Source organism: Labeo rohita, chromosome 5 (genome assembly GCF_022985175.1).
Source record: "Labeo rohita strain BAU-BD-2019 chromosome 5, IGBB_LRoh.1.0, whole genome shotgun sequence".
Lineage (NCBI taxonomy): Eukaryota > Metazoa > Chordata > Actinopteri > Cypriniformes > Cyprinidae > Labeo > Labeo rohita.
The window spans coordinates 19675850-19691481 of record NC_066873.1 but is presented as its reverse complement, the minus strand read 5'-3'; the positions used below and the strand labels follow the sequence as shown (position 1 = coordinate 19691481).

At 36.9% G+C, this 15632-nt stretch overlaps 1 protein-coding gene across 1 annotated transcript; it reads right to left on the bottom strand.

Annotated features, from left to right (window-relative positions):
- Positions 1 to 5693, bottom strand: si:ch73-337l15.2 (glutathione hydrolase 6). Its single transcript, XM_051110845.1, has 4 exons — positions 5510 to 5693; positions 3808 to 4196; positions 3576 to 3689; positions 1 to 2188 (listed from the first exon to the last, which is right to left on the bottom strand). The coding sequence occupies exons 1-4, from the start codon at positions 5632 to 5634 to the stop codon at positions 963 to 965; spliced, it is 1854 nt and encodes a 617-aa protein (XP_050966802.1). The 5' UTR covers positions 5635 to 5693; the 3' UTR covers positions 1 to 962.
- Positions 5694 to 15632: the final 9939 nt, after the last annotated feature.

The window sequence follows — 15632 nt, the reverse complement described above, 5'->3', positions numbered from 1 at the left end:
GGTATGTTTTGAAGCAACTAGTTCCTGCTCAGGACCAGCAAATGACCATCTTAAAGGAGTATTGCACTTCCAGAACAAAAATTTTCAGATAATGTATTCACCTCCTTGTCATCCAAGATAAAGATATTATATTTTTTGAGGAAAACATTTAAAAAATTATCTCCATATAGTGGACTTCAGTGGTGCCTGTGAATTTGATTATCCGAAATGCAGTTTCAATCATCCTACATCACTGTTTTACCTTTTTTTGTAAAGGGAGTTTGACCTTTTTTGCATGTTGCATGTTTGTAAACAGTGGGTCGGTACTTATGCAGTGATGTAGGATGATTTTAAAGTTGGAGGAGAAAATGAGATGGGAGGTTTTCAACATCGCCCTAACTGTATTGACCCGGATTATACAGAGTACACATGTGCATGGCAGAGCTAGACAAGATGAGTATTTAAGGTTAAAAAGTATATAATTTTGTTTTTTATTTTTTAGAAAATGACCAATCGTTTTGCTAGATAAGACCCTTCTTCCTTGGCTGTGATTGTTTAGAGCCCTCTGAAGCTGCATTTAAACTGCATTTTGGACGTTCAAACTCGAATTGAAGTCCACTATATGGAGATAATTCCTTAAATGTTTTCCTCAAAAAACATAATTGAAGAAAGGCATAAACATCTTGGATGGCAGTGGGGTGAGTACATTATCTGTACATTTTTGTTCCGGAAGTGAACTACTCCTTTAAACCAGCTCAAATCAGTAGTCATGCTTCAAAACATACAGTACCTAACCAGAATATGCTGTTTTTTTCAACAGGGTTAAAACACCAGTAAAGTTTTTTACATTCACATGTCATTCCCAGTATTGTGAGGCTGGGCATAACGTAAGTCATCTGCAGTATGAGTGCAATGTTCTTTCAGTGCATAAAGTGTCATTTTTGTATGATATGTCATTACTACATTCTTTTTTTTTTTTTGCATTAGTATCCGTCAGCGTGGACCTCAGTCGCAGGGGCCCCATAGGCTCCTACATGGTTTGCTTTCAGTCGCAGCAGCATGGACAGAAAGCAATCTGAACATTTGCCCACCTCCTGTACGGGCTCGTCTCCCTCTGAAAGCAACCTGAAGACAACAGAGCTGTTTGTGACACCAGAAATACAGCCAGACAGAGACCCAGAACCCTGTTCTAAATGGAGCAGAGGGCTCCTCGCAGTCTCCTCAGCAGACAGTCCAACGTCAGCCAAGTTTCTCAGCATAACCACAGAATGAAGCAGGGCAGAGAGCCCTCCGGTCACAGCAACAAACTGCTTCTCATCAGGATCATCCTCCCCATCTTCAGTTATATTTAGCACCAGAGGAAAACTAAAATAAGGCTCCTGAGTGATATCTGAGGTAAAGTCATTGAGAATCACTCCGCTACTTGGTAAGTATAGCCCGGATCCCCATGTGCTGTTGAGCGAGGTGGAGATTACCATGAAATTGCCTTGACTATCGAGGACTCCTACATGACTGCTTGTGGTATTTAATGTAAATATCTCTCTGTGACTTGCGTTGAAGAATTCATTCGTCAAATTTAAGAGGGTATTATAAGAGGCAAAGGCATTACGGAGATCTCCATGGCTCTGGAAAGTGAGGTGTTGCTCTCGGACTCTTTCTAATATATTGGATACCATTCTACCTGTGAGCTGGTTGGGGGCTGAAAGAATGCTGTATTTCTCCTCTGCTATGATAAGGGGCTCATTGATTTCTCCGCTGCTGGTCTGAGCGGCGGCAAGGAAAGCCGGTCTCTCCGCTTCAGAAATGTCTTGAGCCAATTTTACGGCCAGGTTTTCCGGGAAATGGGAGCTATTTAGGCTGACGCTCAGCAAAAGTTCTGATAGATTCCTGTTGGCGACACGCTCGCCCTCTGATTTCACACGGCCGTCCGTATCGCAGAACAGATCGCGCAATCCTGAGTGGAGTATTTTGTCCTTGTGGGTTTCTAAAGCCCTGGAGAGGATGCCATCGATAAAGAAACCCTCTTTAGCGAGTTTCGTGGCGCCCTCAAAAAGCCGACTCCATTCTAAATGGCCGTAGTTGGAATGCAGCAGTCGAAGGCCCTGCAATAATGAGGGAGTGCCATATGTAGGCTGCTTCTGAGAGGTGTCATGTACTGTTTTAAATGATCCTGCAGTGTGATTGTACAAAATTGCAGAAAACACTCCACCTTGAAGAAAAGGGAAGCAGGAATGAATCATTCAGCAGCCTCAAAAAGTAGTTTATGCTTTTAGTAACCTTGTAAAAGGCAAATGCGGAGCTAATTAGTTGTAGATATTAAAAACAAACAGTATGCATTTGAGAGTCCAAACTGCTCAAATATTCATGTAGGAGTGATTTTTTTTATTGCTAATGGGCTTTGTCCGTGCTCGATTTTTATAACCTTTCATAAACATTATTTTACATCTAAAGAGACAGACTTAAAACCATTTGAAATGCATAAAACTTCAACAAAACTTGCTCATGTATTTTTAGAGAAATACACTGAATATAGGAAGTTAAACATTAAAAACGTAGATTTCAAGAAATTACATCATGCTTCAGAACGCGCTAGAAATCAATGATAATTCTCAAAATCAATGATGAATGAATAAAAACACTGGAAGTGTTGTAGTTGAGACCAACTTATTCGAATCCAAGTCAAGACTAAGACCAGAAAAGGATCATGTCTGGGTCAAGACCAAATCCATATTTTCATGGACTTGTCAAGGACATGACTCAGACTTGAAAGTTTTCTGATCTCAGTCTTAGTTTGGGCTCCAATGAGCTGGTTTCAAATACAACGCTGAGGCTTTAAGCCAGATCCATTTGAAAACAGAGTTTTCGTTTTAAAACGCTGTCTGTCCACATTAACTTTTTCAGCGTTTCCAAAAGTTTCTTATCCACACAGAAACATCGGAAAACATTCAATCCGTCTTACTGCAGAACCTCATAAAAGCTCACTGAGATGATACAGACGGAACAGACATAATACATTTTCACACGATTCTTCTAGTAGGATCATTTTATTTATGGAAATATGTCATCATTCACTGACGCGTTCATGTCGCATTCACTCATGTTTGATCTGAGAAGCAGCTGCCCTCATGTTTTGCCACATGACAGCAATTGTGAGTAAAGTGTCTGTGATCTTTTGAGGACTGTAAAATGAAGAGTGTACAAAGTAAATATCTTTAACAACAGTGTGAAGGTGAATAGCACATAACAGGCACAATTACCAGTATAAACATAAATGTCTATTGGTACAATATGCATCACATGATTAAACATGAGTGATTGTTTTTAAAAGCTTCCATTTTCACAGTCCATACCACAATGCGAAAACAATTTTCAATTTATCCACTTTAGAGAGCGATTTCAAAACGCTCCGCTTTCCTTGACAAAAACGTCATCTCGGTGTGGATAAGAAGGCCAAAACGGTGAGAAAATTAAAGTTTTCAAATGAAAATGTATTTGTGTGGACATGGCTTGAGAATTGTACTTTTTGTTTTAACCAATCAAGATTGTGGCACTGAAATATTTGATTTGTAGACGTGATGAAAGTGCATAATACTGACCTAATCCAGTAGTGTGTGGATGAACAACTCCTAGGCAGAGTAAAGCAGCAATCCCTGCATCGACCACATTACCTCCTTCCTGAAGAAGCTTCTTACCAATACTGGAGCAGTTTGCTATTAAAAAAAAACCACACACACACAGAGGAAACATTAAAATATGTCTTATACATTTTTATGGACTTCCTGCCATAATACACATATTTGTTTGTATTATTAATGAAAGGAGTCTTGCCTGAGTTTGTGATGATTGCAGCATGGTGGTAGAGCGAGTGACTGTGCTCGTGAGTGTGATCATCATGATGATCATGATCATGTTCATGATGATCATCATCGTGATGATCATGATCATCTCCGTCTTTGTGGTCATGGTCATTGTGGTCACCATCATCATGATGATGCTGGTCGTGGTCGTGGTCGTGGTCTTCATCCTCCTCATAAATCTTGTGTGTCTTGTTAGCCTCTTGATGACCTGACAGGTCCTGACGCTCCTCAACTCCAGGCCAATAGCCATTCCACTCATAGATCATAAATCCGAAAACAATTCCCAGAAGAATCACAGCCACCATGACCTTGATGCAGGTGTCTCTTTTCCTCGTGCTTGTTTGCTGATTGATGAAGGACCTGTATATTATAAGAACAATAAGAATGTGGAGGGGCAGTATTCACAAAGCAAATACAAAGGAGATTTTGCTTTTCTGTGAAGCTGCTCTGAAGCAGTCTGAGTATATCAGCAGCCGGCTTATCACTTTGTTCTGGTGGTTGATAACATGAATACAATGCACAGTTGGACACCGAATGGTTCACCCAAAAATGAAAATTCTGTCATACTCGTGCACATGTTGTTCATATCTGAACCAGTGTGACTGTGTTCAGACACACAAAAACAAGCAGCATTTGCCATCACTTCTTACATCTGAATGCAAATGCAAATTGAAATTTTTCAAGCAGAGAGGAGGGGAATTGTATCAACTATCAGGTTTTCCAGCTTTTTGAACAAAACATCTCCCTGACTTGCCAGTGATCATTCGGACCATTTTGTGAACTGGTTTGACTTTTTTGTTGTTGTTGCTTTTGAATGTAAAAGTTTAACACTGCGTGGTTGGTATGACTTAAGAAGATATGCGACCCTGGACCACAAAACCAGTCTTAAGTCGCTGGGGTATATTTGTAGCAATAGCCAAAAATACATTGTATGGGTCAAAATTATAGATTTTTCTTTTATGCCGAAAATCATTAGGAAATTAAGTAAAGATCATGTTCCATCAAGATATTTTAAAATTTTCTACTGTAAATGTATCAAAACGTAATTTCTGATTAGTAATTTGCATTGCAAAGTTTAACTTAATTTGGACAACTTTAAAGGCCATTTTCTCAATATTTTGAATTGTTTGCACCCTAAGATTCAATATACTAAAATAGTTGTATCTCAGCCAAATATTGTCCTATCCTAACAAACCATACATCGATGGAAAGCTTATTTATTCAGCTTTTAGATGATGTATAAAGCTAAATTAAAAAAAAAAAAAAAAAAAAAAAAAAAAAAAAAGACACTTATGACTGGTTTTGTGGTCCAGGGTCACATATATGAGCATTTTATATAATTGTTTATTAAATTAATAGTTGAAGGAATTCACAACTTTTCACTGGCAAGACGTAACATTGAGAACATTTGTACCCAAATACATCTACACTGCTAGCGACGCGGCAAAACTTGAAAGATCATATTACAACGTGACGCTGTATACACGGCAAGTGTTCTGCCATAGCCTAGTTTGTCGCGTCGCGTCAGTAGCAGACTACATTGAGCACCTAGGAGAAAAAAAGCAGCGACGACAAAAGAGAAAACGCATTTAACATTAAAGCAGATTCTTTTAAAATGACAATGAACTTGTGCACAAACGTCAAGCCAATTTTACTTTCATTTTGTCACTTACGATTGGAAATCTATCGTAATTTCATCTTCTTCATCCTCGGAATAATCGTTGTCGTTTTCCTCTTGCAAATCGCTTGCAAGTACTTTATATTTAACAGTACTCTGCACCATTTTCCCCGTGTGCATTTTGCCTCTGTCGTTAAAACACTGATTCCAGTAACCTAGAAATCTCCTACTTCCTGTTTGTCCTGACAATCAGGCCAGGTAGAAACTACACAAGCCCTACTGATGGGCGTGCACGTCAAGTGATTGTGTTTCAATACAGATTCGTTTCAACCATTGTTTCACCAAAATATGTCTGTTCAAACTATGTACAGTGCACGAATAAAAGCCAAAGCTTTACATACATACATACATGTATAAATAAATAATAAAAGCTAAGACTATACAGTAAATGACCATTAGAAATAAACCCACAATGAGAAATATTGACTGGAGTACAGCATGTGAAAACTTAACACTACGGAGTTTCTGGTTTCTGCTCAAACAGTAGTAAAGGCATGTATATTATCATAAGGGCATAATCTACTTCAAAAAAAGCTTTGTAGATATTTTTTAACACCTCTAAAAGTCAGATGTGTCCACAAAGGTTCAGGCTCAGGGTGAAGCAGTGGGGCTGGTCTGTGCTGATTCTCAATGTTCCAGTGACCTGGAAACGAGCTGAGAGCATAAGCCTCAATATTCCTTTCAAAGTAGCCTGTGACTCCAAATCTCCATCTTCAAGGGAATCGTGGTGCACGGCTTCCCACCTTATTTACTTTTTGACATTTACTGGAAGGTTTTCAAACATGCAGAGTGTAATTGAATATAAAATTCCCGCAGAGATGGTGAGAATCACTGTCATATCAAGATGCAGCGAGAGATTGAGAATCTCGGCAATACTGACCGGTTTAAATGTCACTCATGTGGCTATGACTTTATTTGTTTATACCCTCTGTTCTCTGGGTATCACTTACCCCCCTCTATTCCACAAGTAGCTCTACAGCAGTATTCAAATACAGCTTTATACAGCCCTGAATGTCAGCACATTAGAAGATTAAACAAAAAAAAAAAAAGTTTCCACAGAGTATAATCTCTTTTATGATCAATTTTATGTGTGTTTGAATAGTCTTTGAAGCTAGGTGATTTGTAAGATCTACTGTCTGGCACCGGTTCCTTTCTGGGGTTTGTCTCTTTTTACAATGTCTGGTGTTTTTTTTTTTTAAGAAACATGATTATTCACCTCCATTATTATTCCTGTGGAGGTGGTTTAGCAGATATGAGTCTTTGTACATCAGACTACTTATAATGAAAACAAAAAATGGTTCTCAAGAGACACAATTAAAAGGCAAAGATATTGTCAACAGATTCAATCAAACTTTCTCATTCTGTTAATTTGAAACAAATGTTCCAATATTGTGAACATGAAGGTTGTTTGCATATCATTAATATTCTGCAAAACATAATAATTGCATAAAGCAGATAATGTGTTGTACAGGACACAGAGGTGTGTTGTCTATAAACACTTAAGATATGATTTACAAGATGTGAACTATTATACATACACATGTATTTTCTAAATATATATAATAATGTATGTGACCCTGGACCACAAAACCAGTCATAAGGGTACATTTTTTTGAAATTTAGATTATATACATACATGAATAAATAAGCTTTCCGTTGATGTACTGTATGGTTTGTTAGGACAATATTTGGCTGAGATACAACTATTTGAAAATCTAGAATCTGAGGGTGCAAAAAAATATAGAGAAAATCGCCTTTAAAGTTGTCCAAATAAAGTTCTTAACAATGCATATTACTAATCACAAATTAAGTTTTGATATATTTATGGTAGGAAATTTACAAAAGATCTTCATGGAACATGATCTTTACTTAATATCCTAAAATGTTTGGCATAAAAGAAATATTGATAATTTTAATACAAAGTATTGTTGGCTATTGCTACAAATATAGCCGTGGGTCACATATTGTATGTGTTTGTGTGTATATGAATGTTTATTACATACTGTATTACATACCACTTTTTATGATTTTCTTGCCTTGGATTTATGTTTTAGCATAGCCAATATTTTATTATATTCTTTTAAATGAAGTGAATATCAACAGAAAACCTAAAAATGCAGTTGTAATATGAGTCCCAAGAATGAGGATCTAAATACAGCATTTACTTGAAACCACAAGAACAGTGAAAGCATGAGGAAGAACAGCCAGTATAGGTAGTTAAAGATGCCTGAAATCAAAGAAACAATAGTCGTCAAACCTGACAGCAGTGTGAACTGCAAACTTATGACAGAAACATTTGCAAATATATATCACATAGGTTAGTAGTTGCATTTCACAAGTTAAATGAAGGCAGAAAGAAAAAGCATGAGTGGAATGAATGTGGATCCAATAATAAATAGGCTACTGTCAGAATTTGTAATTGCTTCTGGTCCTTGAAGTCAGGATTCTGTATCCCCTCTTAATTGGATAGACTTGAAGGCCTCCTCAGCAGTTTATCATATCATAACCCATGGACAGCCCGGAACGGCCTGTTTAAAGCCGCTGATTCGACCTGCTGTTGCTCCTAAAGCTTTGTGTGGATGAGTACGGTAGGTCAAGAGGAATAAACTCCATGCTAAATTCTAAAGGTGCTTCACGATGCCATAGAAGAACCTTTTTTGTCTAAATGGTTCCATAAGGAACCTTTAACATCTGAAGAACCTTTCTGTTTCACAAAAAGGTTCTTTGTGGTGAAAGAAGTTCCTTTAGATTATAAAAAGGTAAGAAAGAGATGGTTCTTTAAAGAACCTTTGACTGAACGGTTCTTTGTGGAAGCAAAAATGGTTCTTCAATGGCATCGCCATATGACATTATTTTTAAGAGTGTACTGGTGTATTTGAAATTTATTGATGGGAAAGGTTTTGCAGTCATGCAGGCTAAAATTATATTTTACTGGAGTTGTTTATTTGAAAAGCACTCAATCAGGTTTAAAAGCTTATTATGCTCTCATCCTTTACAGCTCGTACGTCAGATATTCTGCTAAAAAAACATCTGTTTGGTTTTGATTATCATGTCTATCGAGCTGAAATTGTGTTTTAAACCATATTAGTTTAAACTTCTGATATTCTGTTTTCTGCGCATAGAAAGTCACAAGGCTGTCACATGGCATGTGAGTACTAAACCAAGTTCTCTTTCATGTCTTATTGCGCTTAAACTGTCAGATACACACACGTTTATCTTAAAAACACAGTCAGTTATGTCTGGGACTCTAAACAATGTTCTGTGCTTCTCTGTGCAGCCAACGACAAAACAGTCAGCATGCTTGTTCGGGATCTGAGTGGCTCTTTTTTTTTTTTACATGCTTGCAGAAAAAGGCTTACCAAAACAAAATTATTGGGTTGTCCTTTTTCACATTTTCTGAGTTGGTAGATGCACTGGGGACCCAATTATAGCACTTAAACACAGGAGTCAAATTTTCATGTTATGCCACCTTTAATGTGGTGCCAGACTGTCAAAATACAGAGGCAGTTTGGCATTTGACATCACTAGAGTGAAACCACAAAATTTAAATTGCGTTCTGGTGATATTTGTCAGAAATTGTAGGATCTCAGTCAACAGAGAGCACATACCTTCTGTATAAATACAAAAAGGCAGGCTAATAGTCTAATGCAGTAGCAGAACCAATAAAATGTTTCTTCTTTATAGACAGAGGGCCCAAATGAAAACATAATTGGTCATGTATTATGCTTATATAGACGCTTGTGGTATCAATCTTATGGTATTAAATTTCCTCTTACTGCTGTATGCACTTAATACTATTTATTTACTGTTTTTATTCTCATATAAACTGAAATTTAACACTTGATTTCATCATACCTGGGAGATACACAAGAAGCTATTTTGGCCATATTTATTTTGATGTTTATTCTTTTTGAAAGAAATCTCTTATGCTCACGAAGGCTGCATTTATTTATTTGAAATACTATTGGAAAATATTATTACAGTTTAAAAGAACTTTTTATTTTAATATATTGTAATTTATTCCTGTGATGGAAAATATAATGTAATTTATTCCTAGGATGGCAAAGCTACCATTACTCCAGTCTTCAGTGTCACATGATCTTTCAGAAAGTATATAATATGTTGATTTGGTGCTCAAGAAATGTGTCATTATTATCAGTGTTGAAAACTACTGTACTGCTTTTTTTGTTAAATATAAAAGAGCATTTATTTAAAATAGAAATCTTTTGTAACATACTATTTTGCATATCAAAAGAGGATATTGAATTAAATGTCATCCTGGCATGGTGCACTGATGGCAAAGCTGAAGGTCTAGTCTATATAATAAAACTATCCTTAGACTACAGATAAAGAAAATTTAAAAGAAAAAAGAAAAAAATATGGCAACCTTTTTAAATTTTGTTTGTTTGTTTCTACTTCAGCAGTGGCCCAAATATAGTGGGCCATACTGAACAGGGATGGAGTATGGGTTATGTCCTAGATTTTTTTTCAATCTGGCACCTGTGTTTTCAGTTTCAGCACATTTGTTAAGTGCTGATATAGTCCAACCTTCTTTTGCAGAGTAAATTTTATTCTGAAACCGACTTTATCGTAGAGTCACTAAGAAAATGTCAAGCCTCCCTGTAGAATACCAAAAGAACACTGACCCATTCAGGTCACATATTTATTATATTCTTTCACGAGCTACAACACAACACTCCACACACTCCATGATACACAGAAATCTCAGTTCATAGACACTTTGACATTGTCACTAAAGCAAATCGCATTAATAAAACATTTTGTGGGTTGTCCTATTTGCTGTTTGGATTGGACATCTCACAGAAAGAATTCCTCCACCTCCTTATTCTTACCCTGTATGGTCTTGCTAACTGCAAGACCATTCATTGCTGAAGTTAAAGGGATAGTTCACCCAAAAATGAAAATTTGATGTTTACCTGCTTACCCCCAGGGCATCCAAGATGTAGGTGACTTTGTTTCTTCAATAGAACACAAACGAAGAATTTTGCTGTGCATGCGCTCAGGACAGTACGACATAGCGGTGAATCAGAGGTAAAAAATGATATAAATACTGTTTCGTGTCTTAGGACATCAGTGTATCATCACGAGTCGCAGGGTTTAATTTGTTTTTGTTTGTTTTTTTAATCTCAAAGACTTTTGACTGCCATTATATGACTGACAGACTGCAACGGTTTAAGTTAAAAATCTTTGTTTGCGTTCTACTGAAGAAACAAAGTCACCTGCATCTTGGATGCCCTGGGAGTAAGCAGATAAACATCAAATTTTCATTTTTGGGTGAACTATCCCTTTAAGCTGTTGTCAGTGCTGTTGTGAGTCCATGAGACTGTAGTGTCAATGTACATCAATATGAACCAGTCCAGAAGTCAGAGGAAAGAATGGTGTTGAATGATGACTGCAGCAAGTATCTCTTTGGATATTTCCATATTTTATGAAGAATCCAATCTCAAATGTATTTCAACCCACCTGATCATACACCTACATGCCACAAAGCTTATTTTTTGTATAATCCCAGCCGAGAACTAATTGTGAGCCTTAAAATCAGATTGTGTAGACTAAGTAGTAGTTAATCACCTTTCATTCTGCAACTATTGAGATTTCCTAAGAGAGTCATTCAATTTCAGTTCAAGTTTTATTTGGGGAGAGTTCTTTGTCTCAAAGCAATTACTAAATCACACAGACTTGTCTGTCAAACTGTTACTTAGCGATATTTTAAAGCGGTTTCCCTTAAGGATAAACAACCCTTAATAATCATTTATTGTTGTTTGGATGTTTATTGGTATTTTTCAATTGAAAGAGAAAGTTTTTTGTACCATTTCAGTAGGAAATAAGATTACAGCCAACAAGAAGCTGATTTTACTGGATGAGAAATATGCTGAAGGATATTGATAAAAGTCACCTTGCCCCGCACCCCAGCAAAAGATCGGCATAATTAACTTCATGACACACCATGTAACTGTTGAGCGTGCCTCATAGCTGTATGCAATGAAATCAATATTTCTATCCCGGTCTTCACTGCACTTATTTTCGTACTTCATTGACCTTCCTATTGATTCTTAAACTATTTACCTCCACAAGCAACAAATGTGTCTCCACCATAAGAACAAACAGTGCCATCTAAACTAGATTTAACTAAAAAATGTCAACTGGAAAATGGGAATACAATATTGAGAGTGGGCACAAACCTCTGCCCACTGAAACAATTTGTAATGATTCTCCCAGCGAACAGACTGCTAACAATTAATACGCAATCAGTGTGGATGATGCATTGAATATATATAACGCTACACTGCTGTTCCAAAGTACTGTGAGTCTATGGCTGAATCACAGCTGTGACAATTTTATCGGCAGCTACTTTCTTTGTATTTGTCAACGGAAATTGTTACAAACAAAGCCAATGCCGAATCAACAGCTGAGCATCTCAGAGCAACTCACTACACTGCCGTTTTGAATCAGTCAGTGTATTTAGAAAAGAATTGATTTTTCTGCTTGTAGATCAATCGTGATTGATAAAAACCTCAACACCACTTTGTGACTGGCTGCAGTGTGTCCAAAGATTTATTGGCTCATATTGGCACAAAATGTCTTGGCACATGTAAGACAGACCTGTGGTGGCATCATGGTGAATAAATGAATCAATGACTCACTCATAACTTGTTTAATTCCTGAATGAAACAATTCTTTCCTAAATGAATCAGTGTATTTTAATGGATCGATTGAGTATAAGAATCATTAATTAATCAATCATTCCTAAATGAATCAGTATTTTCAAACAATATAGCTAAGTGAATGAATCAATGACTCACTCATAATTGTTTAATTCCTGAATAAATCAGTGTATTTAAACAAATTTTCAGTTGGCAGAATAAATGACTCACTAATAATTAATTCCTGAACGAATCAGTGTATTTGAACAATATAGCTGAGTGAATTAATCAATAACTCACTCATATTTGATTTGTTCTTAAATATATCAGTATTTTTGAGTAAATAAGTGATAAAATAGTCATTACCTACTGGTGTAATGATGTAGCCTGCAAAAAGAGTCACTGAAAATACCCAACAGTAATGCACAGAATCTACTTGGAGCATATGAACACAGACAAGCTGTTACAAACAGTGAAAAGTTCAGTGCTGTATAAACCATATAATATTTTTGGTCAAAATAATAATAATAACAATACTGTATTTAATATAAGGTTATTTAACCAAAATATTGGATACTTTCTTGCAGGTACAGAATTATACAAAGTAGGCCTGTCTTCTCTTTACAAAATCAAAATCTGAAAGAAGAGCATTTGTGTGGCCATTTTACATTCCTTGTTTCAATATATAATGAATAAATAATCAGCATGAACAAACAAACAAACAACAAATGTAGGTTTGATACCCAACTGTGATAACTGCCCATTTTTTCTCCATAAATCTTTTTCACATTATCAGAGAGCATATAAGGCCCAGGTGTTCCTGGAAAGAGGGAGAGCATATAACACATTTCTCATGCTCTTATTCAGGTAGCTGCACTAAATAAATGATTGTCCAGTTCTTATCTGGCAGCTCAGTCTGTCAACCGCGCTTGCTGAGGTGGAGCCAAATGATTTGAGCTTCAGAACTTGACGCCATGATATCTTCACAAAAGAACATGGAGGCTGCTTTAGATTCTGCCTCTGCCATCACGAGATTAGACTCCTGTCCCACTGCCTGCGCTGGGGGATCTATGTCACCTATTGTGAAAGCCTGCCATTTTGTATAATGTTTAGGTCATTTAAGTTTTACATGAATACTACTATTTGAGAGAACACTGTAATATTACTACAGTAATATTAGCACTGATGTGAAGCTTCTTTCACTTCAATTAATAACTTACTATTATTAATAATGCAAGATAATGTAATTTGCATTTGTAGTAAACAAGAGAGAGCAAACCTCTGTTGCGATAACAGAGACATTAACACGGATAAAAGTAAATATCAAAGGTGACATAAACCTGTGAAAATCTGACTTTTCCCATGTTTAAGTGCTATAATTGGGCCCCCAGTGCATTTACCAACCCAGAAAACGTGGCAAAGAACAACCCACGTGAAAAAATAAGAGCGTCAGACTTTGTTCCCCCCATGATGTGGTAAAGGAATCTTTTTATAATATTATCGCCCCATAATCTGCACGTTTCCTTCCATGGCACCACCATTTTGTTTACACAAACAACAACCAGTTGGTGTACCAGTTCTAACAGCATGGCAAAAGTTAAAGCAAAGCATGTTAATGGTGTGTTCACACCAAAAGCTAAGCGAATATATGCTCATCGCATCACTCGCTCAAGATTATTTGTGCAATGTTTTTCGAGTCACTCACATGAATTACAACATCACATGATCAACCATGGTGAAGATAACTATTTCTGCTTTGTACCTGTTGTGGAAGTCCCAAATACAGATAGAATCGATACAGTATTGTCAAACAAAATATCGCGTTACACACGTGTATCGATATTTTCTTACACCCCTAAACGGCAACATGTCTGGGTTTACGGCACCATCCATAGGTAGATAACCCTGCATTAAATGAGTGTGTTACATTTTACTACTGTATATGAAGAGTTCAGATGCAAAACCCTCTAAAAGCCACTTCGGTCAAAAATGAGACAATGACACTGAATGCTCTCGACACATAGTATACGTCCATCAAATACATTTACTTCGAACTCGCTAAATTCCAGCCTCAGCCCAATCAGAAGTACCAGTACTTAGGTAGAAACCTATATATAGGAGCTTGATTTTAAAGAAAAACATATATACTGACATTTTTTTTATTATTAATAGCAGCATCTGTGTAGCTATGCTAATAAAATACAACTACCACTGCAACTGATTTTAATTGTTTTCTATGCTCCAGACACCTATGATAAATTTCGGGCTACAGTTTTGCTCTCTTCCATTTTGTGATACAATCAGACGTGTCAATAAGCTCTTCGCTGACTGACTTGCGCGAGAAAGCGTCAAGCAAATTTTCTGCTCAAGTTGAAATTGTTCAACTTGCGTGGAAGACACAATTGAGGGCAATATCGGGCATTCACAGCAAACACGCGTCACCCGGAGTGATTTCACCTCTATTCGCGTCTTTGCATTGACTTTGTGTGTAATCTACTCATGCGAATAATTAAATTCAGGTTTGGTGTGAACACACTATAACAGATGAGCACAGAACACTATTTAGAGTCCCAGCCTCAGAGGAGACGAGAGCAGTGGATTTATTGATTTATTTACTGTATATTACACTGCTGCCACACAGATCTAATACAAACATGTAATTTTTTTCCCAGCTGTTTACCTTCACAGACATAACCGACTGTTTTTGTAACTCCTGTGTGTTTTTAACATAAACTTCTGTGTATTTCACAGTTTAAGCGCAAAAAGACATGAAAGAGAACTTAGTTTAGTACTCACATGCCATGTGACAGCCACTTTCTCTGTGTGTACTTCGGATGTATGCGTTTAGAAAACCGTCTATGATTTAAAACACACGATTTCAGCACAACAGACATGATAACCAAAACCAAACAGATGTTTTTTAGCAGAGTATCTGGGGTATGAGCTGTAAACCCTGTTGAAAAATCCAGCATATGCTGGTTAGGTATGTTTTCAAAGCAAAGTTGCTGGTTTGAGTTGGTTTAAGCTGGTCCTTAGCTGGTCATGAGCTGGTTTAAGTTGGTTCTTAGCTGGTCATGTGCTGGTCCTAAGCTGGTCCTGAGCAGGAACTAGTTGCTTAAGACCAGCTTAAATCAGCTCATGACCAGCAGCCATGCTTCAAAACATACCTAACCAGCATATGCTGGATTTTTTTAACAGGGAAGGCAAAGCCCTATTTCGGAAAAAGGGGCCGGGAGCAGCAGCTCATTTGCATTTAAAGAGACATGCACGAAAACAGTGTGTTTCTGCTTCTAAGCAAAATGGGCATTTTCAAAATTATATAATAAATGATCTGTGCGTTATTTTCATCTGAAACTTCAGAGACAGAGACTTACATTACAACATGTAAAAAGGGGCATAATAGGTCTCCTTTAAGAAATCTGTCTGCTAAATGCCATTATTGATCAGAAATGA

Bases quoted from the DNA above. Each gene is read 5' to 3' on its own strand.
- si:ch73-337l15.2 (XM_051110845.1), bottom strand. From the start codon at position 5,634: ATGCACACGGGGAAAATGGTGCAGAGTACTGTTAAATATAAAGTACTT. The intron at 3,690-3,807 runs GCAAGACTCCTT...TTTTTTTAATAG, and splicing joins TGCAATCATCACAAACTCAG to CAAACTGCTCCAGTATTGGT. The intron at 2,189-3,575 runs GTCAGTATTATG...CTTTTCTTCAAG, and splicing joins TCCACACACTACTGGATTAG to GTGGAGTGTTTTCTGCAATT.